This window comes from Taudactylus pleione, unplaced genomic scaffold (assembly GCF_031769625.1).
Source record: "Taudactylus pleione unplaced genomic scaffold, aTauple2 ptg000760l, whole genome shotgun sequence".
In the NCBI taxonomy this organism is placed as follows: Eukaryota; Metazoa; Chordata; class Amphibia; order Anura; family Myobatrachidae; genus Taudactylus; species Taudactylus pleione.
The window spans coordinates 2830306-2856964 of record NW_028285162.1 but is presented as its reverse complement, the minus strand read 5'-3'; the positions used below and the strand labels follow the sequence as shown (position 1 = coordinate 2856964).

General features: G+C 44.0%; 1 protein-coding gene across 3 annotated transcripts in view; it reads right to left on the bottom strand.

The window, feature by feature from the left end:
- Window positions 1-2369: 2369 nt before the first annotated feature.
- ERMARD (ER membrane associated RNA degradation) overlaps window positions 2370-26659 on the bottom strand; it is a 155853-nt gene continuing 131563 nt past the window's right edge. For all 3 annotated transcript variants that reach the window (XM_088457402.1, XM_088457403.1, XM_088457404.1), the window contains 2 exons: window positions 4251-4364; window positions 2370-3982 (listed from right to left, as the gene is read on the bottom strand). In XM_088457402.1, coding sequence (XP_088313528.1) covers window positions 3838-3982; window positions 4251-4364 — 259 coding nt within the window. In that variant the 3' untranslated portion in view covers window positions 2370-3837. The remainder of the gene's footprint in view (window positions 3983-4250; window positions 4365-26659) is intronic.

Below are 26659 nucleotides of genomic sequence, written 5' to 3'. Positions count from 1 at the left end.
AGTTTTAATATTTTTTTTTTAAGAGTGACCCAGGAAAAAGAGCTTTCTTTCTTCCCAATGTATCCAATTGCTGGCTACATTGGCTCAGCAGGAAACTACTGGGGCTCAGCAGAAAGCAACCAAGGTGCTGCAATAGACCATTGTAAAAGCTCGGCAGCAAGAACACCAAGACTGTGAGGCCTTAAAAGAGGTGGTACAGCATATGGTAGTACTGTCTCGAAATGCTTCCACGGATGTCCCAACAAGCTCCAGCTTCATACAGGCCAGTCATTTTCTGCAATATATGACAAAATGTAATGATGTTAAAGCCTATTTAACAACCTTCAAATGAACTGCTGAGAGAGAAAGTTGACCTAAAAGTCAGTGGAGAGGCATCTTAGCAACCTTCCTGTCAGGGGAACCGCAAAAAGCATACCTTGACTTGAGACTTATTGATGCCAATTACTGATGAATTAAAAACTGAATATTGTGACTTGTTTGGGTGTCACGATGTCTATTCGAGTACAAGTTCATCGCTGGGGATAAACCTCCTCATTCTCAAAAGCACAACCTCAGCCATCTCACCAAGAAATGGTTACAGCTAGAAACTCTAACAGGGCCACAGATCATGGAAAGGGTCATTATGGACCGAAACATAGTCACTGCCTGCAAATCTATGCAAGTGGGCAAGCTACGAATACCACAGAACAGCAGACCAGCTGTTGGAAATGGTGGAGAGTTATGTGGTAGCCGAGGAAATGTTGAGTATACCCCAATGCCAACAGTGATCTCCATGGAATTCTACCAAGACTGTTCCAGGGGGGTGGTCGGTGGAATGAACTTTAAAAATCCAGAGACTGTAGGTTTGGAACCTGGAGATTGGCCAGCTATGCCAGGAAGGTTTCTTCTTCATAAAAGATTTGATAAAAATATGATCAGCTGTTTTAGATGTGATGGCTTGTGCCATGTCATTGCTAATTGTCCACTAAGCTCTGAACCTATGCATTGTGATACTGCTAATGAAAATGCAGAGTTTCTTTCTTTGCTCAAGTAGCCTGCACTGCAGACCGACAGGCTGGGTCAAATATAATCACTGTAGAAGGTAAAAGGGTAGAGGCTGTTAAGATTGTGGTAGCCTGGTTACTCTTGTAAAAGTGGATTTGTTTAACCCCTCAAAATGTCAGAGAAAACCTGTATACACAAGGATACTCATATTATGTTACATAGAAGCACAGTGTGGTCCACTGATAATGTGACTGATAGTGGCAGTGGAAATGTTGTCCATTTCTTAAGTGTTCTCTTTTTCGAGCATGACTAAGGAGATAGAAAATGTGTAGGACCTGACTCATGGTTGCATAACTGCAGGACATCTAGGGCTAAAGGAAACCTCTGAGATAATTTTGCAGCTGTTTTTCTGGTCAGTGGTGCATAAAGATGTATCTGCCTACTATGCATCCTGGCCCGAGTGCTGGTACCATGCGCCCTGGCCACATTATAGAAGTCTGCTTGTCCATTATTGAGGTCCTGTTTGAGAGAATAGCTATGGATTACTTGAATATCTACTAAAGTCGGCTCGGGATCATCAGTATATTTTGGTGGCAACAGATTACACTACCAAATACCTGGAAGCGATAACATTGTGCAATATGTCAACAAGTAAAATTGCTAGGGAACTAGTACATGTTCTTAGCAGTGTGGGAATACCTAAGGAAAGCCTAACTGATCAGGGTACCCCATTTATGTCAAGAATTACAAAAGAGTTGTTTAAGGTTACTCAGCTACTCAGCTAAGGACCTCCGTGTTTCACCCCCAGACTGATTGTTTAGGAGGGAGGTTTATCAAAACTTAAAAAAATATTCTATAGAAAGTGGTGAATAAAGATGGGAAAGATTGGGATTATTTGATGGCATGGGAGGAATGCAGATGCAGCAAAGAATAGCTGCAGTGGTACTGATAGTGAGAGAGCACTTGGAACAGGCACAATAAAGGGTGTACACATTAATGATGCCCAATCACCTTTGCTCCTAGGTACAGAGTTCTTATTTTGGTTCCCACATTAGAGAGTAAATTATTGGCCAACTGGCAAGGACCATTTGAAATCATAGAAAAAGTGGGTCAGATTAATTATAAGGTGTACCAGCCTGGCAAAAGAAAGCCAGAACAGATCTACCATTTAAATCTTATAAAATCTTGGAAAGATACAGTAGCAGTCAACCACCCTGGTCTCTCTGATAACCGCTGCAACTTTGGTCCTGAAGTAACAATAGCCAAAACCCTCTCAACTGTTCAACAGCATGAGGCTAAAGATTTCTTGTAAGAAATAGAAATTTATTTTCTGACGTACCTGGCAAAACAAGTTACTAAACATGACATTGGCACTGAACCCAGCATTAAAGTTAATCTAAATACCAATAACAGTGTTTCTCAAACTCATTCCTCAGGGAGCACTAACGGTGCATGTTGTCCAGGTCTCCTCACAGAATCACAAGTGAAATAATTAGCTCCACTAGTGGATCTTTCAAAATGTGTCAGCCAATAATGAATACACCTGTACACCAACTAGGAAACCATGCACTGTTCGTGCTTCCTGAGGATTGAGTTTGGGAAACACTGCCCTATAGAATACCAGAAGCCTAACAGGAATTGATGTCTAAAGAAAATAAAAAATGTTGGAATTCGATATAATTGGAGAATCACATAGTGAGTGGTCAATTCCCATTGTACTCATGCAATGATTTCGATAAATGAATAGTGTGTCTAAAGCTGGGTACACACTAGAAGATATTTTGAACGATTTGCCAATTTCTGACGGATCATAATGACAAATCGTTCAAATCGTCAAATGTATACGCACTATTGCACGCTCCCACAGGTCGTCCATCGTATCTTCAGATCTGCCGTACATGCAGGCTAATCTGAAGATATGCTGACGACCCCATGGTACTGGAAAGTGCCATTGACAAACAAGGCAAAAGAAATTACAGTTTTTCCTGCACAGGAGGGTCTGTTCCAATATAAGATGTTGCCATTTGGATTACATGGGGCACCCGCCACCTTTCAGAGGATGATGGATAGGCCTCAGTATGCAGAACAGTATGCTGCTTATCTTGATGATGTAATCATCTATAGTCCTGATTGGCAGTCTCACTTACGTACATACAAGCAGTGTTGGACTACATCCTTAAAACATGATTGACAGTCAACCCCAAAAAATATCGCTTAGTGATGGAAGAGTTAAGTAACTTGGATCCACCATATGCAGATGTTTGTTAAAGCGTCCAAGTCACTGAAACATGAATGTATGACAAAAAGGAAATGAGCATCCACCTAAACCTTCTTTGACAAATGCTCTATTGAACAGTGAAAACGGCACCAAAATCCGTCCAGTGGTTCTCGAGATTAGCCCGAACAGACAGACAGATGCTTACCAGGGACTTTATTTTATACTATTGATAGATTATTTCTGAATTCTCTTTTTTTGCTCACTTCATTCATACAGTTTTCTCTTGTTTTGCCTCCTAGTCTTTGCCATGTAGTTACATTTTCCAGTTTTTGATAATCCAATATTTTTGCGGGTTTACTCTGAAAAAGTGTTACATATTACACATTAATTGTAAAGTTTTGTCCTGCCTCTGACATATGTTGTGGACACACACCCATCAAGGCTGCAACTGCAGTGACTAAATGGGACAGACCACTGCGGTAGGAGAAGAACTACGGTCTGCACTAGGAACAGGTGGAGCTGGGGTTAACCCGGCACACGCAGGGTTTACATCTTCATTTAAAAGTACTTTCTTATTTACAGAATTGAAACATACAAAAGCATTATTTATATGATGACACATTGTTGATTAACCTTTATTCCAAGTTAAATTTCTCAATAAACATTCTGATCTTTATCATGATTCTACAGGTCAGCTGAATGGCTTCATCCCATCTGTTTTTTTCTGCGTTTGTGCACGTTGAAATATTTTCTGCATATTGAAGAATGGATTTCAAAAACCTGTGAGAGTTGGTAACAGATAGTAACAATTTAGAATGCGACTTAAAATGTAAATTGTAAGATAAGAAAAATATAGCTAAATAGAAATTATGATCTAAATGATTACTACATGTTAAATGGATTGCTCCCTCTATATACCACCAGCTAATAAAAATAGGCCATAATTAGTATTATAGAAATGATACCTGCTAAGCGATGGTTGCTTTACAAAAAGAGCATCATAAAAGTAATACAGTGGATTCAGGTTAGATTATAAAAATTGCCTTACTTCAGGTATTTCTGATATTCCATCAGAGTCTTCTTAGATATACTGTGCATATTGTGCAAAATCACAACTACTAGTGTTAGAATTAGGCGTACAACTGAAGACAGGGAATTCATGCTACAAAACATAGGGAACAAAAAGCAAGTCAAATCCCAGATAGTGTACATAATACAATAGAAATATATGTAAAACAAGAAAGTTCTGTTAAAAAGTTTTACCAAGATGTATGAAGAATCGTGAAGTCAAATGACAAACAAAATTAGAAAGAACAAAATACTTATTGGGCTGATAAGTGAAATGGATGTAAATTACTGAAATAAAAAAGTGTGACTTTTCCATAGGATATGTGCGATGTGTATGCCTTTTCTACAGGTAGCACAGTTAGCTACAGTATATTCCGACAGGTCATCATCAGTGCCAGGGGAGAGGAGGAGGCCCGTGTGCAGACTCTGTGCAGGATCTCCTCCTCTCTCCAATGCAATGTATAAATACAGACTGTCTACTGTGCATGCGAACATCTCTGGGAACACAGTGCACGCACCATATCCCTGTTAGCTTTTCTACTGTGCATGCACAAATCTCTGGGAAAATTTCCACTGCACCATTTTCCTGGTGATTTGTGCTGCTACAAAGCCGAACCGGGACTCAGGATAGGTAAGTATTAAACACGAGTGCAGAATGTGAGGGTTGGCTCCCCCCGGATGCAGGGGCCCGTGTACACTGCACACCCTGCACCCATTAGAAATACGCCAATGATCAGTGCATATTTGCACCTCTTTATATCAGGTGAAAAAGATACACTTCCCAACAGGCACATTTCTGTATATTTGCTTAACACACCCTAACTAAACTAGGCCGACATGATAATACCTGTTCCCTCCCTAGTTCCACCTGTAGGGTATCATTACTCTGCATTTTCACACATGCATGAGCGGATTATCTGAACATACATGCGAATTAACAAAAGATAAGCTTTAGATTGGGAGCTCTCACGATGAAGGGCTTTCTTCCCTTATTTGCTTCTCCCTTCCTCATTTATACCATCATCTCCTCTACACTGCCAACAAAAATTTGGGTTCAGCCGTCGCTGCTTTGTGGACATTATAACCACTGTTACATATATATCTCTTTGCGACTGCGTGTGTGTATTATACTCAGGGGCACCCAAGAGGGGGGGGAGCGGGTACTAATTACCCGGGCCCGGGCTTGCTGGAGGGGCCTGGGTCCGACACCGCTCTTCCGTGTCAGCTGAGCAGCCCAGCACACGCTGCTGTGTGCTGGGCTGCAAAGGGAGATGCTGGGCTGGGGGGGCAACAGTAATTTTTTCCTATTTTTACTCTTAAGGGGGCGTGACCCTACCGCGATTAGGCCATGCCCCCTTCACCTGGGCCCGACGCGGCTCTTGGCAGCCTTGATTATAATATATAAAACACACTTTCCTTGCACTAATTGTAGATGCTTGTATACATACAAAAAAAATTAAGTGTTATGGTATAACATACTTTTGTTAACTCTTTCTTTGAGGTCCATAGGGTCCACGGAAGTTACCTTAGGGTATGTGGTTGGAGTGATCCAGGCACCAAACAGTTAAAAGCTTTAGCTCCCAGGATGCACTGGGTCCGCCTCCATATATACCCTGCCGCTGGCTATAGGTATTTAGTTTGTTACCAAGTCCAAGGCAGGAGAAGGAAAAGATTAGAAAGAAGGACAATTGTACCTCAGAAACACTCTCTCTAAGAAGAGGGAATCATAGAAATACCAAAAGAAAAGATTACCCAATAACACCGGGTGCGTTAGGGTGGGTGTCCTGTGGACCCTATGGACCTCGAAGAAAAAGTTAACAAAAAGGCATGTTATACCATAACCCATGTCCCAAAGCAGTTCCCTTAAGGTGGGGAAGGAGAATCTGACGCCCACAGGAAGCATCCCGAGAGGCAAATGTATCAAATACGTAAACTTTTACAAAAGCGTGGATGCAAGACCACATGGCTGCCTTGCACAATTGTTCAGTAGAGTACCACGACAAAACGCCAATGATGATCCCATGGATCAAGTAGAATGTAAAGCAACCACAGATTCTGTTAGCATAAATAAGGATCACTCAAACCAGTAGCAACAATGTGTATAATAAAAATCAATTGTATATTTATTAGGACAAAGCAACCAATGCTTTACAGATCAATTGAAGCAATAAAAACACGTATAAATAATGAAATAAATAAAATACATATAAATAATTAATTCATGAAATATATATATATATATATATATATATATAAAAAAAAAAGAAAGTGTGTAAATGAAAAGTCCCGGACTAGTAAATAAATAGACATTTGATAAAACCCTCTAAGAAACTCCTCCATATACAGATGTAAATATTTCAAATGGTGTGGCCCACTCCCCTCCGCATTTCCATCGTCAGCTGGGTTGAGACCGGGAAGCCAGCCATCCTTTGTCTCGGCAACCACCATCCACACTGTGATCAAGCACAAAGATCTGGGTCTGATCAGCCTGCACGGAAGGTAATATCAATACCATATTTATTACACTTTAACTTCATCACCGAATGATGAACTAAGTAACACCATTTGAAATATTTACATCTGTCTATGGAGGAGTTTCTTAGAGGGTTTTATCAAATGTCTATTTACTAGTCTGGGACTTTTCATTTACACATTTTTTTTTTTTTATATATATTTCATGAATTAATTATTTATATGTATTTCATTTACTTCATTATTTATGTGTGTTTTTATTGCTTCAATTGATCTGTAAAGCATTGGTTGCTTTGTCCTAATAAATATACAATTGATTTTTATTATACACATTGTTGCTACTGGTTTGAGTGATCCTTATTTATGCTAACAGAATCTGTGGTTGTTTTATCTTCTATGTATTTTCTTATTCAGTGGGATTGACTACCCCACACAACCACATTGAATCTGTTTAGTACATATTAACTCTACAGTGCCTGGGCTATATCTTGTGATCAAGTAGAATGTGCTGTCACTGTGTTTGGGACAGAGAGATCAGCTTGTGTGTACGCTTGAGAATTTGTCATACGAAGCCACCTAGCCAGAATTTGTTTGTTAGCTGGCCAGCCTCGCTTATGACAGTCATACACAAAACGAGAATCCGATTTCCTAATGTAGTTGGTGCGATCCACGTAAATACGTAGGGCGCGTACAACATCCAGAGAAGCTTCACGTACAGAGAGGCCTGAAGACTGTAAGGTTGGAACCACAATTTCTTCATTTACATGAATGCAGGATACTACCTTAGGAAGGTAACCCGCCCTGGTAAGAAGAACAGCTCTATCCTGATGAAAAATCAAAAAGTGAGAGCGACAAGAAAGGGCTGCCAAATCAGAGACCCTATGGGCAGTGGAGCTAGCAAGAAGAAAAACTGTCTTTGCTGTCAATCACCAAAGGTCTACTGATTTCAGGGGTTCGAATGGGGAGCCTGTAGAGCCCTGAGAACCAAAGACAGTTCCCACGGAGCTACCGGAGGGACAAAGGGAGGCTGAACCCTCAGAAGACCCTGAAAAAATGTCCTAACATCAGGCAGTAGGGCGATCCTTTGCTGAAACCAAACAAAGTGCAGATGCCAGAACTTTCAGGGTGGCCAGGCGGAGACCCCGATCTAACCCAGCCTGAAGAGAAGCAAGCACTCGAGAGACCCTAAAAACTTCAGGATCATATTGTCTATGTTTACACCACTGAAAATACGAGTGCCAAATTCTGTAATAAATGCGGGGAGAGGAAGGTTTCCGCGCCCTAAGCATCGTCTGAAGTACAGAACTGGTAAAACCCTTGGCTCTTAAGATGGAAGATTCAAGAGCCACGCAGTCAAAGTCAGATGGGGAAGGTCCGGATACAGGTAGGAACCCTGTGTTAACAGTTCCAGCCTTAGAGGAAGAGGCCGTGGAGTGTCTATGGAGAGACTCTGAAGGTCGGTGAACCAATGGCGTCTGGGCCAAGCTGGGGCCAGCAGTAATCTGCCCTCCTGCTTAAATTTGCTGATGACCCTTGGGAGAAGGGAAAATGGAGGAAACAGATACGCTAGCTTGAAGTTCCACTTTACTGCTAGAGTGTCCACAAATTCGGCAGCGGGATCCCTGGTTCTGGACCCGTACCTGGGTCCCTGTGGTTGTAGCCAGAGGTCATGAGGTCTACCTCTGGAAGTCCCCATCTATCGACTAGGCTCTAAAATACCTGTGGATGAAGAGCCCACTCCCCATCGTGTATATCCTGCCGACTTAGGAAGTTTGCTTCCCAATTGAGGACTTCTGGTATGAATACTGCCGAGATTGCTGGAAGATGACATTCTGCCCAGACCAGAATGTTTGACACTTCCGCCATGGCAGCCCGACTTCACGTGCCTCGCTGATGGTTGAGGTAGGCTACTGTGGTGGCGTTGTCGGACTGTAGCTGGACAGGCTTGCCCTTCAGTATATCCTGTGCCTGAACGAGTGCTTGGACCACTGCACGCAGTTCGAGGATGTTTATGGACAGGAGACCTCTCAGATTTGGGAAACTCAGCCTTCACAACCTTCTGGCGTTTAACACCAGAGCCTTCCTAAGCTCTGGCTTCTCACTATCTGTTTAACATAGCTTTGACCTCCCTAATCAAGGAGGGAACATCTGCTGTTGGAAAATGGTCCTCCTCTCTTGAGAGAGACCCTTGATATCAGAAGATGCATCAGAGTCTGCATGCTGGACGGAGTGATAGGAGGAAGCCGACCGCCTAATGTTTTTAGGCTGTACCGGCCTAGCTGCTTGCAGCATTTGCTGAAATGCAGCAGGAGTTGAAGCCATACTCTGACCTGAATGGACACATCCATCCAGGACGGCTGCATAGGAGGCATAAACGTAGTAGGTTGTAGCTGCTGAGGGTACCCCATAGTAGGGGCTGGCATAGGAGCAGATAACCAGTTTACCACTATGATCTGGGAAAAGGAAGCCCAAGGGGGTTCCTGCCCAGGAGCTGGTAGAGTTGAATGATGTGGTGAATCCTTGAAACAGTGAACACATAGTCCATTCTGTATGAAGTCCTGAGGGAACAAGCCCACCTGACAGGCCATACATAAAAACAGAACAGGAGCTTTCGCCTCCTGTTTTTCACTTTCTTTAGACATAATATCCCTAATGTTATGCAGAGTAATATACAATGTGACAGTGTTTCACACCAAAAATAACCCACACACCTATGAGGAGAGACAGCAGTGATAGTTATAGCTGAGTCATTCAGGAATAAAAAAAAAAACAGTATAACACAGCAGATATACACAAGTCACATACAATGCAAAATTATTTTATTTATATATATATAAATATATATATATATATATATATATATATACACACATACACATACACACACACATACATTAAGCTCTTAGTCAACTACGAACAGCACACAAGTCTAAGTAGGATATCGAGATCTGTATAACCTGGCCACCCAAGGAGAGGTATACAGGGAAACTGACCAAACCTCCTGAGATCTGCAGCCACCAAGAGCTCCTGAGAGTGGTCTCTGGCTGTCTCATATACAGAGAGGCAGGGAGGAGCAACCCAGACGCAGGAAACTTGACTCTGGACCAGCGTCTGGGTTTTTTTTATTTTTCCTCAGCCTCCTCAAATTATATTTATAACAAACTCTGAAAGCAGGGTGGACTGAGAGGATGATGCAATCCATTTATATGCTTAAACGGCTGATGCCTTATTCGCCTGTAACATCTGCAGATAGGTAGAAGCTAAAAGCCAGAGTCTGAACTGAGTGGACATAACCCTCCATCCAGGAGGGATGTATGAGTGGAGGAAATATAGCAGGCTGTGTGGGGGCTGATAAATAGTCCATTAACTGCATCAAAAAGTTGGTAGGATTCCAGTGCTATATACCTTTCTAGGAAAAAGGTATATTCAGAGATAGACCAAATCTCTCCTCAGCCAGCACTCAACTGCAGCTGAGCGTCTCTAATTAATTAGGAGAGAGGGGAGGATGGGCAGCTCAGTCTTCACAAGTATATGTGAAGTACAATTTAAACCCTGCACATCTGCAGTTGGGGGGGTAATTGGAGCACTTCCCTTATGTTGGCCATACACGCTACAATTATCGGGGCGATCCGCCCGATATCCGTGTATCGCCCCGATAATTGTAGCGTGTGTGCAGGCGACCGAGGGTTAAATATTGCTTGGTTCGGTATGCCGGATTGTCCAGCATGCCCGTCTGATGCGATATTTATGGGGTAATCTGTCGGCCGCATCGGGCAGTGTATGCCCAGCCGCGGCTGACAGTCAGACATTTCCTGCGTTCCTTCCCATGGAAGGAATAGGGAAATGTCTCCTCCCCCCGGGGGCGGAGCGCAGATGTCGGGCTAATACACTGAGAAATCTCAGAGTGTATGCCACGGACATCTGTGGCTGGCAGGCTGCCAGATAAAATGTCTGTTGGTCTGACAGGCATTTTATCTGGAAAGGTATGCCCAGCTTTAGTCATATCTAGGCAACAATGTAATGTGACCACCTTCACAAATATCTAGTAAATGTAAAGTACAGTTATAAGTGACAGTTTTTTCAGAAAAATAAAGGCAGTATAACACACAGCAAAACAATGCATTTAAGCAATATATTTGCAATAGGCTCTTAATCCACTACCAAAAGTACAAACAGCTTAGTAGGATATTGAGCTCTGTATAACATGGCCACCAAAGGAGAGGTATACAGGACCATGATCTGGGAGAAAGAAGCCCAAGGGGGTTCCTGCCCAGGAGCTGGTAAATTTGACTGATGTGGTGACTCCTTACAGTGACCACATAATCCCGCTTTACAGGCCATACATGATACCAGCACAGGGGTCACCTGTTTCTTAGTTTCTTTGGACGTAACAATATCACTAGTGTTATGCAAAGTTTGTATGCAATGTGATAATGTTTCACACCCAAATATAACCCACATACCTGCAGTACACCTCAGCCACCTGCTTTTTCACTTTCATTAGACATAACAATATCCCTAAAGTCATGCATAGTAATATACAATGGGGCCTATCCATCATAACTTAAAATTCTCTGGAGGTAATTAGGTTTAGAACTTGCATGGAGTTATTATTAATAACCTAATTATTGGAGGAATTCATCATTCCTCCTCTCCATAACTTTTCGGGAAATAGATAGTTTTCTATATATATATATATATATATATATATATATATATATATATATATATATATATATATATATATATATATATATACATACACACACACATATATATATATATAGTACTAGAAGAAAGGATGGCACTCCATAGACTTGCAGTATAGTATAAAAGCAGTCCCTTATTGACGTTTCGGGGTTTCCCCCTTCCTCAGGGACAACAGTACAAATAACACATACAACATACAGATATATAAAGCCACATAATCACTGTGCATCACACTCACCTGCAGGACCCACGCGTCCGGCTCCACGCAATCGCGCCCAGCATAGCCAGCGCTGAATACGTGACGTCATCAAGCGGGGCCCCGCAAGTCAGCGGACCATGTGATCTGGTTGCCAAGCAACCACAAACAACAATAAATACACAATATTACAAGTAAACATATAAGCCAGCGCTCAAATTCAAGCCAGCATAAATGAACATTACTAATGTGCATTACTAATGCCAACAGGCATAACACAGATGAACCACACAATAAGATATAAACTTATAATGACAAACGGATACATTAACAGCAGAGGTGAGATATACAAATAAAAACATACAGATTATTATTACCAATACGCTACAGTAATGAATATCAGGGGAAACAGAGCCATGGAAATCACCAACCTAAAGAAAACACTGCAACCCCAGAGGGGGCACATGATCAATAATAATAGCTCGGACGGAAGTCACCCCATGTTGAAACAGTGCACAATGTCGTGCAAAAGGTTGCTCACTACTCCCACTGCCCAGGGCCTGTCGTATGGCGGAACGATGTAGCGCCATACGCTCTTTAAATTGGCGCTGGGTTTTGCCGACATACGACAGGCCACAGGGGCAGGTGAGCAAATAAATGACATACATAGTAGAACATGTTAAAGCGAAATTGATCTTAAAACGTTTCCCCGTATGGGGATGACAGAATGAATTACCCACAGTGAGTCCTCTGCATGTGACACAGCCCAAGCATCTATAACAGCCTAACCTGGTACTTAAAAAGTGTGTAGGCTGCGCTTTTCGATCCACCCCAGTTATATCTAACCGCATAACATAGTCACCAATATTCCTACTCCTAGTAAAACTAGGCAGGAGTCTAGATTCATTTAGAGCGGGCAACTCATTGTCAGAGCTAACTAAAGGCCACCATTGTTTAGCCTTTTTCACCAACAAAGGGCTATCAGCACAATACCTATTAACCCAAGGGACACATTTGTTATCAAATTTTTTCTTTTGATTTTTCGAATATAATAAATCATCCCTAGACATATTCAAAACTTTTACTTTAAGCTTAAGTAACTCCTGACGGTCATAACCCCGGCATATAAACTTCTCAATCACACCATCGAGGGCAGACTCAACCTGGGAATCATCGGATACTATGCGTCTTACTCTTAACAGCTGAGAGTACGGTAAGCCTTTATGTAAAGGCAAAGGGTGAAAACTGTCATTTCTTAATAAAGTATTCCTATCCGTGGCAAAAGAAATGTGTACATCCAAAAAGTTGACGTCAGTGGCATGGCACTGATATGTAAATTTTACCACACTATCAGAGGCATTGAACTTGTCCAAAAGGGATGACAACTGTATCTCAGGGCCAGTCCACACAATCAATAAATCATCTATATAACGGAGGTATAGTGCTACTTCAGCCTTTAGATGACCATGCACAAAAAACAAAGATTGTTCCACCGCATACATAAAGGTGTTGGCATACGATGGGGCCACAGAGGACCCCATCGCACACCCCGCCAGTTGGAGATAGTACCCCCCATCAAAAATAAAGTAATTGTGTGTTAGAATTAACCACAACAGTTGAACAACAAACTCAATCGATGGTCCTTCATAATAAGGATCCTGCAGCAGAATACATTTAACAGCCTCAACACCCGCATCATGAGGGATGCAGGTGTAGAGGCTCGTAACGTCTGCAGTGCACAGAAGTAATGGTACATCCCTAACATGTAGATCTTTCAACTTCAAAAGCAACATACTAGTGTCTTTAAGGTAAGCAGGCAATCTTTGTATACAAGGATTAAGTATTGAATCCAGATATACAGCAGATGGGTGAAAAAGGGAACCCCGGGCAGAAATAATTGGGCGCCCTGGAGGGTTGACAGGGTCTTTATGAAGTTTGGGTAATACATAAAATAAAGGAGTAATGGGAAATTCAACCATGAGAGAACACTTTAACTCAGATGAAATAAACCCATGGGAAACAGCACGTTCTAACAAAGAGTCCAACTCCTTCTTATACATACTGGTAGGATCAGAACCCAATTTTACATAAGTCAAGGTATCACTCAACTGTCGTTGACATTCATTCCTATATTGTAGTACACTTTGCACAACCACCGCCCCCCCCTTATCTGCATTACGAATAATTATATCTCTCCTAGATGACAAGGATTTCAACACAAATTGTTCCTGTTTATTTAGATTTTGATGGTAATAATTTTTGGGCATGTTTGCCTCCATACCCTGCTGATCCAATAGACGTGAGAAAGTCCTAATAGAGGCATCTTGTGAAATTGGGTCAAACCTTGACCGCGGTAAAATTTTCTTTAAAGCCCCCGGAATAGAAGATTGCATTTCAGACACAGGGTTCGATTGATTTTTTCCAAAATGATCTTTTAGTCTGAGTGTCCGATTCAACTTGAACAGGTCCACCTTTCTTTGGAAAGTATCCATATGTGGTGTTGGACAAAAGACATACCTTTGGACAAGATTTTAACCTCATCATTTTATAGCGGTAGGCCAGAGAGGTTAAACACCAAATTATCTATCTGAGTGGAGGTCTTTTGTTTGTTTTGCCGCACATTTTGTCCTGCTCTCCTCGTCCTCTTCCCAAAGGGCTTAGCCCCATGGAGCGAGTTTGTGTACCTAAAGGGTATGCAGCGGAAGTAGAAAGAGACATTCCTGCCTCAGAGTCACTCTGGGAAGTGCTAGAACCCTCCATTGATTTATAGTTCGGTCGAATTTTACGTGATTTGAAACGACCCCTCTGTCCATCATTGCGTGGGGCGGTATTTTTAACCCACAGATAGACACGCCTTTGATCATAATCAGCCTGTACTTTACGTAATTTCTCCTTTTTAAACAATATTAAGTCACGTTTGTACTGTTCCATCTGTGTGGTTAACTTCTCCATCCGCGTATTGTCGGTGTCAAGACATAAAGTTGGTTTGTGCAAAGTTTCAAACTCCAATATTTTATCTTTTAAACAATTGTATTCTCTAGTGGCCTCCTCCACTACCAACAATAAAAGGTCCATAGAGCATTTGTTTAACACCGCAATCCATCTACGGCAGAAAGTTAAATTATGTCTTCCTATTGTAGGCATATTTTTAATGCGGAACCCTCTCGGTATTAATTTCCATGTAGTAGTAGAAGAAAGGATGGCACTCCATAGACTTGCAGTATAGTATAAAAGCAGTCCTTTATTGACGTTTCGGGTTTTCCCCCTTCCTCAGGGACTATACTGCAAGTCTATGGAGTGCCATCCTTTCTTCTACTACTACATGGAGATAGCACCTTGCACCTCTGGAGAGGCACCCTAGCTTTTGAAGTTGAAAGATCTACATGTTAGGGATGTACCATTACTTCTGTGCACTGCAGACGTTACGAGCCTCTACACCTGCATCCCTCATGATGCGGGTGTTGAGGCTGTTAAATGTATTCTGCTGCAGGATCCTTATTATGAAGGACCATCGATTGAGTTTGTTGTTCAACTGTTGTGGTTAATTCTAACACACAATTACTTTATTTTTGATGGGGGGTACTATCTCCAACTGGCGGGGTGTGCGATGGGGTCCTCTGTGGCCCCATCGTATGCCAACGCCTTTATGTATGCGGTGGAACAATCTTTGTTTTTTGTGCATGGTCATCTAAAGGCTGAAGTAGCACTATACCTCCGTTATATAGATGATTTATTGATTGTGTGGACTGGCCCTGAGATACAGTTGTCATCCCTTTTGGACAAGTTCAATGCCTCTGATAGTGTGGTAAAATTTACATATCAGTGCCATGCCACTGACGTCAACTTTTTGGATGTACACATTTCTTTTGCCACGGATAGGAATACTTTATTAAGAAATGACAGTTTTCACCCTTTGCCTTTACGTAAAGGCTTACCGTACTCTCAGCTGTTAAGAGTAAGACGCATAGTATTCGATGATTCCCAGGTTGAGTCTACCCTCGATGGTGTGATTGAGAAGTTTATATGCCGGGGTTATGACCGTCAGGAGTTACTTAAGCTTAAAGTAAAAGTTTTGAATATGTCCAGGGATGATTTATTATATTCGAAAAATCAAAAGAAAAAATTTGATAACAAATGTGTCCCTTGGGTTAATAGGTATTGTGCTGATAGCCCTTTGTTGGTGAAAAAGGCTAAACAATGGTGGCCTTTAGTTAGCTCTGACAATGAGTTGCCCGCTCTAAATGAATCTAGACTCCTGCCTAGTTTTACTAGGAGTAGGAATATTGGTGACTATGTTATGCGGTTAGATACAACTGGGGTGGATCGAAAAGCGCAGCCTACACACTTTTTAAGTACCAGGTTAGGCTGTTATAGATGCTTGGGCTGTGTCACATGCAGAGGACTCACTGTGGGTAATTCATTCTGTCATCCCCATACGGGGAAACGTTTTAAGATCAATTTCGCTTTAACATGTTCTACTATGTATGTCATTTATTTGCTCACCTGCCCCTGTGGCCTGTCGTATGTCGGCAAAACCCAGCGCCAATTTAAAGAGCGTATGGCGCTACATCGTTCCGCCATACGACAGGCCCTGGGCAGTGGGAGTAGTGAGCAACCTTTTGCACGACATTGTGCACTGTTTCAACATGGGGTGGCTTCCATCCGAGCTATTATTATTGATCATGTGCCCCCTCTTATACGTGGCGGTAATAGAAATAAATTATTATTGCAAAAGGAGAGTAGATGGATATACATCCTAGACACCATTGCTCCCAGGGGTCTCAATGAGACTCTGGGGTTGCAGTGTTTTCTTTAGGTTGGTGATTTCCATGGCTCTGTTTCCCCTGATATTCATTACTGTAGCGTATTGGTAATAATAATCTGTATGTTTTTATTTGTATATCTCACCTCTGCTGTTAATGTATCCGTTTGTCACTATAAGTTTATATCTTTTTGTGTGGTTCATCTGTGTTATGCCTGTTGGCATTAGTAATGCACATTAGTAATGTTCATTTATGCTGGCTTGAATTTGAGCGCTGGCTTATATGTTTACTTGTAATATTGTGTATTTATTGTTGTTTGTGGTTGCTTGGCAACCAGATCACATGGTCCGCTGACTTGCGGGGCCCCGCTTGATGACGTCACGTATTCAGCGCCGGCTATGCTGGGCGCGATTGCGTGGAGCCGGACGCGTGGGTCCTGCAGGTGAGTGTGATGTACAGTGATTATGTGGCTTTATATATCTGTATGTGTTATTTGTACTGTTGTCCCTGAGGAAGGGGGAAACCCCGAAACGTCAATAAAGGACTGCTTTTATACTATACTGCAAGTCTATGGAGTGCCATCCTTTCTTCTACTACTACATGGAGATAGCACCTTGCACCTCTGGAGAGGCACCCTAGCAAGTATCATATTGTATCCCCTGTATGAGAGTGCCGGGTTTTCTGGTTTCTGTGTATATATATATATATGTATATATATGTATATATATATATATGTATATATATATATATATATATATCTCTCTCCAAGGAGGCTCAAGAAATAGCCAAATGAGGGCACTCACCGCACTAAAGAATAATGATTCAATCGGATTTATTCAAATAATGATATTCCACCATCAATATAGTCGACATTTCGACCCCTAAGGGTCATTATCAAGACACATCAGCACTGACAAATATCCAGCATGTTGACATGCCTTTTGTCAACATGCTGGATATTTGTCAGTGCTGATGTGTCTTGATAATGACCCTTAGGGGTCGAAACGTCGACTATGTTGATGGTGGAATATCATTATTTGAATAAATCCGATTGAATCATTATTCTTTAGTGTGGTGAGTGCCCTCATTTGACTACTTTTTTTAGCCTCCTCGGATATTTATTGGAGTATCTGTTTGGCCTTTCTCCCTAGTGGAGCACCCTCCTGAGTGACTTTACTAAGGGATGTGAGTGCTGTATTTCTCAAATTCTTTATATATATATATATATATATATATATACACACACACACAAAATAAGCTCTTGGTCAACTGCGAACGGCACACAAGGCCAAGTAGGGTATCGAGCTCTGTATAGCCTGTCCAGCTAAGGAGAGGTGTACAGTGGAGGCTAACCAAACCTCCTGAGATCACAGCCACCAAGAGCACCTGAGAGTGGTCTCTGGCCATCTCATATACAGGGAGGCTGGGAGGAGCTACCCAGCGCGCAGGAAACCTTGTCTCTGGACCAGCGTCTGGGTTGGGGGAGGGGCCGCCGGGGAGAGCGTACCTCCCATATGCTGTATGGATCCACTGGGCGCACTGACATACACATGGCCGCCGCCCTTAATCACCCCTGGCTGTCAGGATACCTCATGTCCTGGTGGTCTAATTGGGAAAGCAGTTCACCTGGCTCCTTACTACAACGGAATGCCACATGGTTCCCCGTCGTCAGCAGCCACGGGGAACCACCTTACCTGGATTCCCGATGTTTACGGTTGCAGTCCCGGGATTACAGTCACTCTGCTGACCCCCGTCAAAATCACCAGTTCCCGCGCTGGTGTTGTGGTGCCGGCGGGTGTAGTCGGAGCAGCAGCACGGGTGTCCATCCAGACACCTAGTGCTGCTTACTCATAAAAAAAAAAAAACTTGCTTGGGACTGCTGAGTAAGTCCCCTGTTCATTGTGGTACACTCCTGCGCACCAAAAAAAACTAAATGCCTGTAGCCAGGCATGGGGTATACATGGAGGAGGACCCAGTGCATCCTGGGAGCTAAAGCTTTTAACTGTTTGGTGCCTGGATCACTCCAACCACATACCCCAAGATAACTTCTGTGGACCCTATGGACCCCGAAGAAGAAAAATAAAATAAAAAATAGGCAGCACTTCCAAACGAAAACCCCTGTCGGCAACAGATCCAAAAATTCTAATAAATTACAAATGTGTCTGGGAGGTGTGACAATAATAGTTGATAAATATGGATATTATAACTATGGATATTAAACCCTTAAAGTTCCAATGAAAATCTAGTTTTTCTAGGAATGCAATAGGTTCCCACACCTCGGAATCTTCTCATTTCAGTGAAGATGATGGAGTCTTCCAAATACACAAGGTCTGAGTTCTTCTAGGGATCAAACCTTCCAGTATAGAAATACATATTTAAATATTACACCCTAAAAGGCCTCTGGCAAATTTGGTGGGTGCTTCTGGTATGAGGGTTTCATTCCAGGATCAAATACTATATGAAAAATCTACATATGGCTTGTGTATGTGGAGGAATCCATCATCTTCACTGATTCTCCAGAACAAGAAGATTCCGAGGTGTGGGAATCTATTACGTTCCTAGAGAACCTGGATTTTCATTGGACTTTTAAGTGTTTAATATCCATACTTATAATATCCATATTTATGAACAATTATCCTGAGCTGAGAGGAGAATCCTGCATCTGAAGGAAGCATCCTGAGAGGCAAATGTATCAAAGATATAGAACCTAAGAAATGTGTGCATAGAAGACCACGTAGCCGCCTTGCATAGTTTTCAACAGAGAAGCCACGACGGGATGCCCACGAAGGACCCCCAGAGTGAGTAGAATGAGCAGATAATGTAGCTGGCACAGGAAGGCCAGTCTGTGCGTAAGCCTGTGAGATAGTCATATGAATCCATCTGGCCAGAGTCTGTCTGTTAGTTGGCCATCCAATCTTATGGAATCCATATAAGATGAAGAGGGAGTCTGATTTCCTGATTAAACTAGTGCGGTCCACTTATATCTTTAGAGCATGGACCACATCCAAAGAGGCCTCACCTGCCGAGAGGTCTGGTGATTGAAAGGCCGGAACCACAATTTCCTCATTAATGTGGAAACAAGAAACCACTTTGGGAAGGAAGCCTGGGCATGTTCTAAGAACAGCCCTGTCCTAATGAAAGATTAAAAAAGGGGGGGGGGTCATAGTTTCTAGGGGCACGCCACTGAAAATATGTATGCCATACCCGATGATAAATTCTAGCAGAGGCCGGTCTATGAGCTCTGATCATGGTCTGGGCCACAGAGCTAGAAAATCCCTTAGATCTTAGGAGGGATGTCTCAAGAGCCAAGCCGTTAAAGACAGGCGGGCCAGGTCCGGATGTAGACAGGGACCCTGAGACAACAGGTCTGGTCATAGAGGAAGTTGAAAAGGAACGTCTATGGAGAGACTTTGAAGGTCGGAGTACCAATGGCATCTGGGCCAAGCCGGAGCTACAATAGGACCGTGCCCCCTTCCTGTTTGAACTTCGGAAGAACACGAAGAAGGGATATGGGAAGAGGTACGTCAACTGGGAGGTCCACCTCACAGATAAATGTGTCCATGAGGGCCATGTTGGGGTCCCTTATCCTGGTTCCATACACTGGAAGTTTGTGGTTGAGTCTTGAGGCCATGAGATCCACATCTGGTAGACCCCATTTTTTCACCAGAAGCTGGTGCATGTCGTGATGGCTGAGAAAATCCGCTTCCCAATTGAGAATTCCTGCGATGAACACTGAGGAGATGGCGTTCGATCCATGTGAGAATGAGGGACAGTTCTGCCATTGCTGCCCGACTTCGAGCGCCTTCTTGGTGATTTAGGTTGGCTACTGCCATGGCGTTGTCGGACTGTACTTGTACTGGCCTGCTCTGAAGGATATCCTGAGTCAGAGTGAGAGCTCTGTAGATGGCTCCGAGTTCTAGGACGTTTACTGGTAAAACCACCTCAGCTGGAGTCCAGCGGCCCTGGAAGGAGTAGTGGTTAGTCACCGCGCCCCACCCACGGAGGCTTGCGTTCATGGTTAGGAGTACCCAGTCTGGGATCCAAAAAGGGTGTCCCTTGTTCAAGTGGGACTTCTGTAGCTAGCAGGCTAGGGACAGGCGAATCTCTGGGAAGAGACTCATCACCTGGGATCTGAGCAGATGAGGCAGCCCGTTTCACCTGGAGAGGATTAGGTGTTGTAGGGACCTGGAGTGAAACTGAGCGAACTCCACCATGTCGAAGGTGGACACCATGGTTCCCAGGGTCTGCACTGCAAAGTGAATTGACACTCGGCGACTGTTATAGTTTGCACACCTGGTGCTTTAATACAGAGATTTTTTTTCTTTTCGAGTCCAGGAGGGCTCCCAGATGTACCATTCTTTGGTAAGGTGTCAAGGACGACTTTTTTCAGTTGATCAGCCAAACGTGCATTTGAAGAAAGGCAGTGGTTACCTGTAGTTGGTGGTGAAGAATTTCTGGGGAGCTGGCCAACAGCAAGAGATTGTCTAAATATGGGAGCAGTCTGATCCCTTGATGACAGAGATAGGCTGCCATGATCTTGGTAAAGACCTGAGGAGCCATTGAAAGGCCAAAATGCAGAGCCTGAAATTGGTAATGTTGCATAGCAATCTGGAGATATTGTTGATGAGAAGGCGCTATATGTACATGTAGGTAAGCTTCCTGAATGCCCAGAGACACCATAAAGTCCCCAGGCTCCATAGCCAGGATAAGAGAACAGAGGGTTTCCTGAGAGCAGTAAGGACTGAATTGCCTTTTGGAACAGCAGGGCTTTGTGTGGGTCCGATGGAGGGCCTGTGCAGAATTACTGCTGGGGGAGGGGGGGGTAGTCGTCTCAGGAAGGATAGGGCATATCCGTGGGAGGCTACTTTTCTTACCAAGGCGTCTGTTGTGGTCTGACGCCAGAGCTGCGCGAACTGAAGAAGTCTGCCTCCAACCCAGGGAAAGGCTCGCCCTGCCAGGCTGAAGGCTTATCTTCAGATTTGGTAGGTTGAAGTCTGGTAGCCCAGGTCTCTTTGGTCCTAGGCTTGGAAGCCTTAGTTGATGCCTTGAAAAGGACTGACCTTTAACCTTTCCTTGAAGACAAAAGGACCGAAAGGATGACGTCCAAGGCTTCGCATTATATGCAGAGGGCAGGAACACCATCTTGGTAGCTGCCAAGGTAGTGACAATTTTGTCCAATTCTGGGCCAAACAGGATATCCTCTGAATAAGGAGGAGACTCCAAAGCCTTTTTAGAGTCCGCATCTGCCTTCCATGAGCGGAGCCAAACAATACTACAGAAGTGGCAGAAGCCTTGGAGGCTGGAGAGACGTATCCATAGCTGCTTCACCCAAATAGGAGGCTGCATCTCTAATGTGAGATATGTAGGACAGCTGTTCCCATTAAGCATCAGAGGGAAATGTCTCTTCTAGGGCCTCTGCCCAACTCGCAATGGCCTTAGCCACCCAGGTCATAGCCCTAGCAGGACTAGTAATAGCTCCTCTAAGAGAGTATATAGATTTTAGACAAGCTTCCATCCTTCTATTCGTAGTCTCCTCCAAAGAGGTTGCAGTATGGATAGGTAAGGTACAATTTTTGACCAGATGTATCACATGGGAAACCATTGCTGGGGGAACTTTCCATTTAGTGCAATCAGTAGCGGGAAGAGGGTAAAAAACTTAAACGCTTGGGCAGGTGAAATCTTTTACTGGGCATATTCCATGCCTCACTCATATGATCAGATAGCTCATCAGAGTGAGTAAATTCTGGTAAAATTACCTTTCGTCATTTAAAGGATGGCTGTTTTGCCTTAGGAGCAGGTTCTGTCTCTTCTATTTGAAGAATAGATTTTACAGCTCTTAAGGTACCCATCCACTTAAAGACATGAAAACAACTGCGCGATTACGACATTGTAATCGTGCAGTCGTTTGTTAGTCTGATGTGCCTACACTGAACAAGCAGTCATTCAGTGTAGGCACATCAATCATCTGCAAACATGCTGAACCTGGCATTCTCATCAAGTTATCCAGCATGTTTGCCCGATGATAGATGTCTAAACGACCAGCGGGAGCGCGCATCGCTGGTCGTTTTAGACATTTTTGCAAACAAATAATGAATGATTACGTTATTGTTCAATCGCTCAACTTAATCGTCTAGTGGATGGGCACCTTTACAAGTGTAGGTATATTCAATTTAGACATCGTCAGAGGCGGCGCAGGTGTGAGTGGCGGCGGTGCGGGCCTCAGCAGCGGTGGGGGAACCGGCGGCGGTGTATGCATTGGCGGCGGGCATGGATCCGAGAGAATCCAGTCCTTGCCTGCCATTCTGCAGCAGAGCCTATTTCAAAAATGGCGCCTCAGTGCCATTTTTGAAATTCAAAGATGGTCGCCGCGAGCCAAATGCGGCTCGCGATGTCATCGCCCCGCCCCCTCGACTGGCTTATATAAGCCAGCGCAAGGAGGCAACATGGCAGTCAGACGGCCAGAAGGGAGCAAAGAAGAGCTCCTGAAGAAGGAAGACGCCGAAAGTCCTAGTAGGCGGCGGCCATGAAGAAAAGCTGACCCAAGCTGCCGCCCACTAGGCGAAGATGCCAAAGCCCTGGTGGGTTGGCGCCCACCAGGTGAAGACACCGGAAGTCCTAATGGGCGGCGGCCACGAAAAAAGAGCTGACACAGGCTGCCGCCCACTAGGCGAAAACGACGAAGCCCTGGCGGCTTGGCACTAGGCGAAGACGATAAAGCCCTGGCGGGTTGGAGTGCGCCGGACGACGGAGCCCTGGCAGGTTGGCGACCGGCAGGCGAAGACATGGGTTGGCGGCAGCCATAAAAAGAGCATAAAAGGCCGCCACCCCCCAGGTGAAGGTGCAGACAAAATAAAATTAATTTTAAAAAAATTGGTGTAGTCTGTTCATTTTAATATTACTTTTACAGGTGTACTACAGGTACCAGTGGGCCCTAAATGCCCCGCTTGCTGGTACCTGTGTTTACCTGCAAAAGACAATATTCCTTAAAATGCACCACATTACACAATCAACCCGGAACCCACTGCCCAGGGGTGCCGGGGGTATTCCCGGGCTATCAGCCTGGGGTGCCCTTTATTGGGGGGGTCCCCAGCTCCCCGGCATGGGCTGACTTGGGGCCAGGGTTAATGCTTCAGCTGGGGGGGCCCGGTGAAAGGGCTCCCCTGGCTGAGGCATCAGCCCCCCGCTAGAAAAAGTCCGGTGCTGGTTCTGGAAAATACAGGGGAACCCCACTCAGAACCGGGTTGCTGGTTGCGCAAAGTACGGGGGACCAATACGTCAATTGTCCCCCATATTTTGGAAAGCAGGGCTGGTTCTGACTAGCCCGGTGCTGGTTGTGCTTAAGTACAGGGGATCCCTACGTCATTTGTCCCCTGTATTTAAGCACAACCAGCATTGCGTCACTAAAAGCCCAGGGCTGATTTCTCTTCTGGTGGGAGGGGGCGGAGGACACCATTTTTTTTCTTTTTTTTTACACAAGTTTTGTTTAGTTTTTTTAACGCAGCAGCACAGACGGGTCTCTCTAATCATGTCCGTGGTCTGTGTCAATGACACAGATGCATCTGTGTCATTAAAACACAGCAGCACAGACTGGTCTCACATCCGTACGTCTGTGTTAATGACACAGATGCATGCAGCACAGATCTCCCTGGTCCGTGCTACATGCATCTGTGTCATATCACACTCGATCTAATGATTATGCAAATCATTAGATTGTGCACGATAGATTGGGTGAACATCCTGCAGCTTTTGCTGCATATCGTTCACTTCAGCTGCCGGAAAGAGTTCAAGGGCGATTGCATACGAGATTGCATCGTATGCAAATTGCACCGTGTATGGAGGCCTTATGCGTGGATCGGTCCTCCTCGGTCCAAAGTAGGCAATCCACAGGCTTGACAAAAAAAAAAAAAAACGGAATACGCGACCCACGGACATTAGTACTGTCCTACAAGGATAGTACTACCCAAATGAGAGCTTAGCGTTGGGATTTCACTATGGAAACCCTGCTGCTGAGCGCCCTTCTGCCTCTCAGCCAATGAACGGTTCTCACCATTGACTTCAATGGTGAGAACTGCGCGTGCCCATTTAAAAAATGGTGCAGAGCACCATTTTGTTTAATTTAAAGATGGCTGCTGTGAGCCAATCACGGCTCATCGCCCGCCGCCATGCCTGGCTTATATAAAGCAGCGAGAGGAGTCATCAGGCCAGTCCGTCATCGGGGATGCAGCATTGAAGAGCTGCCGAAGAGAGAAGACACCAGAGAAGTCCTGGATGGGCGGCGGCCTCCAGGTGAAGTCGCCGCGGAAGTCCTGGGGCAGCCAGCAGCCATGTAAAAGAGCTTAAAGGCTGCCACCCCCCAAGTGAAGGTGCAGAACAATAACATAATAAAACATATTGTCTGCTGTTTTTTTTATATATTTATTTTACAGGGGTACTATAGGTACCAGAGGGCCATTAATGCCCTGCCTGCTGGTACTTGTGGTTCTCCAAGTACCAGCAAGCATGGGAGGCTTGGTAGGACCTGTAGTTCTAATGCAAAAGACAATACTATACTTATATTTTTTACACCACATTACACTATCAACACGGCACCCACCGCCCCAGGGATGCCGGGGACAGCCCTTGGCTATCAGCCTAGGCCTAGGAAGCCCTGGAGAGGGGGACCTCTTTATTGGGGGGGTTTCCAGCTGCCCAGGGATCCCCGGCCTGGGCTGATTAGCGGTCAGGGTTAATGCTTTGGCTGGGGGGCCTGGTGAAAGGGCTCCCCTGGCTGTGGCATCAGCTAGATAAAGTACGGTGCTGGTTCTGGAAAATACAGGGGAACCCTACTTATTTTTTCCCTGTATTTCCAGGATCGGCTCAGAGCCCAGTGCTGGTTGCGCTGAATATGGGTTTTGTCGTTTGTCCTCCGTAGTTTCACAACCAGGACCGGCGGTGAAAAGCCCGGGACTGGTTGTGTTTTGGTGGGGGGAGGGGCATGTCCCTTTTTTACATTTTTATTTTACACAAATTCAAAATTTAACACAGATGCATAGATGGATTTCATGGATTCATCTATGCATCTGTGTTTTATTTTCTCAGATGCATGCCCAGCGACAGTGAGCACCTCTGTCGCCCGCTGATGCCCCTGTGCACTGCTTCACTTCTGCCACTGTTCCGCACCCCCTGCTGCCCTGGACTCCTGCCCCCCCCTCAGCTGTCTCTCCCTGTGCATCCCAAAAAAACAACTCCTGTACGCTGGCCTTCCTCCACCTGCGCTAATGTACAATTTTGTTGCCCTTCTCCCCCGCAGGTGGCCCAGTTTGTTCCTCCAAACCCTGATGGTTAATACCTTTTAAAAAAGCAATGAAATTCCATAGACAAAAAACCTTACAGTTTCACATGTCCCATTAAGGCTTCTTAGACATGATCTGAAATGTCACAAAACCTATTGAATTTCTGCCACTCAAGCTTCAAAAAGCAATGAAATTACGATCATTAAAGCTGACTCCTTAATGGACGTGTTCCTTGCGTAATACAGATATGGTATGCCATGACACCACGTGGTTATCTGCAGATTCAGCACTCTCACAGAGTGAGATTGCTGTCACTCACAAAATAGTGGAGCTGCAACTGAGGTCTGAGCAGAACATAGAGCTGCGCAGATGGGATAAGAGTATGGTGGACGGGGGAGAAAACAGCAGTGTGGATGGGGCAGACAGAAAGGCGTGGAGAGGGGAAGATTAAGCAGCACAGATGAATAGGTAAACCACCACCGAGTTTATTCAATATTTCGGGGTACAGTGACCCCTTCTTCAGTTTACGTGTGTTCCTGAAGAAGGGGGTCACTGTACCCCGAAACGTAAACACGTTAGTTGTTTACCTATTGTGAACAGTCTCCAGAGTGCCGCCTGCTAATAGAATATATATATATATATAGATATCTCTCTCTCTCTCTCTATATATATATTATATATATATATATATATATATATACATATATATATACATATACACATATATATATATATACACATATATATATATCCACATATATATATGTACGTATATATATAGAGAGAGAGAGAGAGAGAGAGAGAGATATCTATATATATATATATATATATATATATATATATATTAGGGGTGTGCACCAGCCACTTTTCGTGTTTTGTGTTTTGGTTTTGGATCTGGATCTTTCTTCGTGTTTTGGATCTGGATTGGTTTTGCCAAAACCACCCTTCCGTGTTTTGGGTTCTGGGTTTTGTGTTT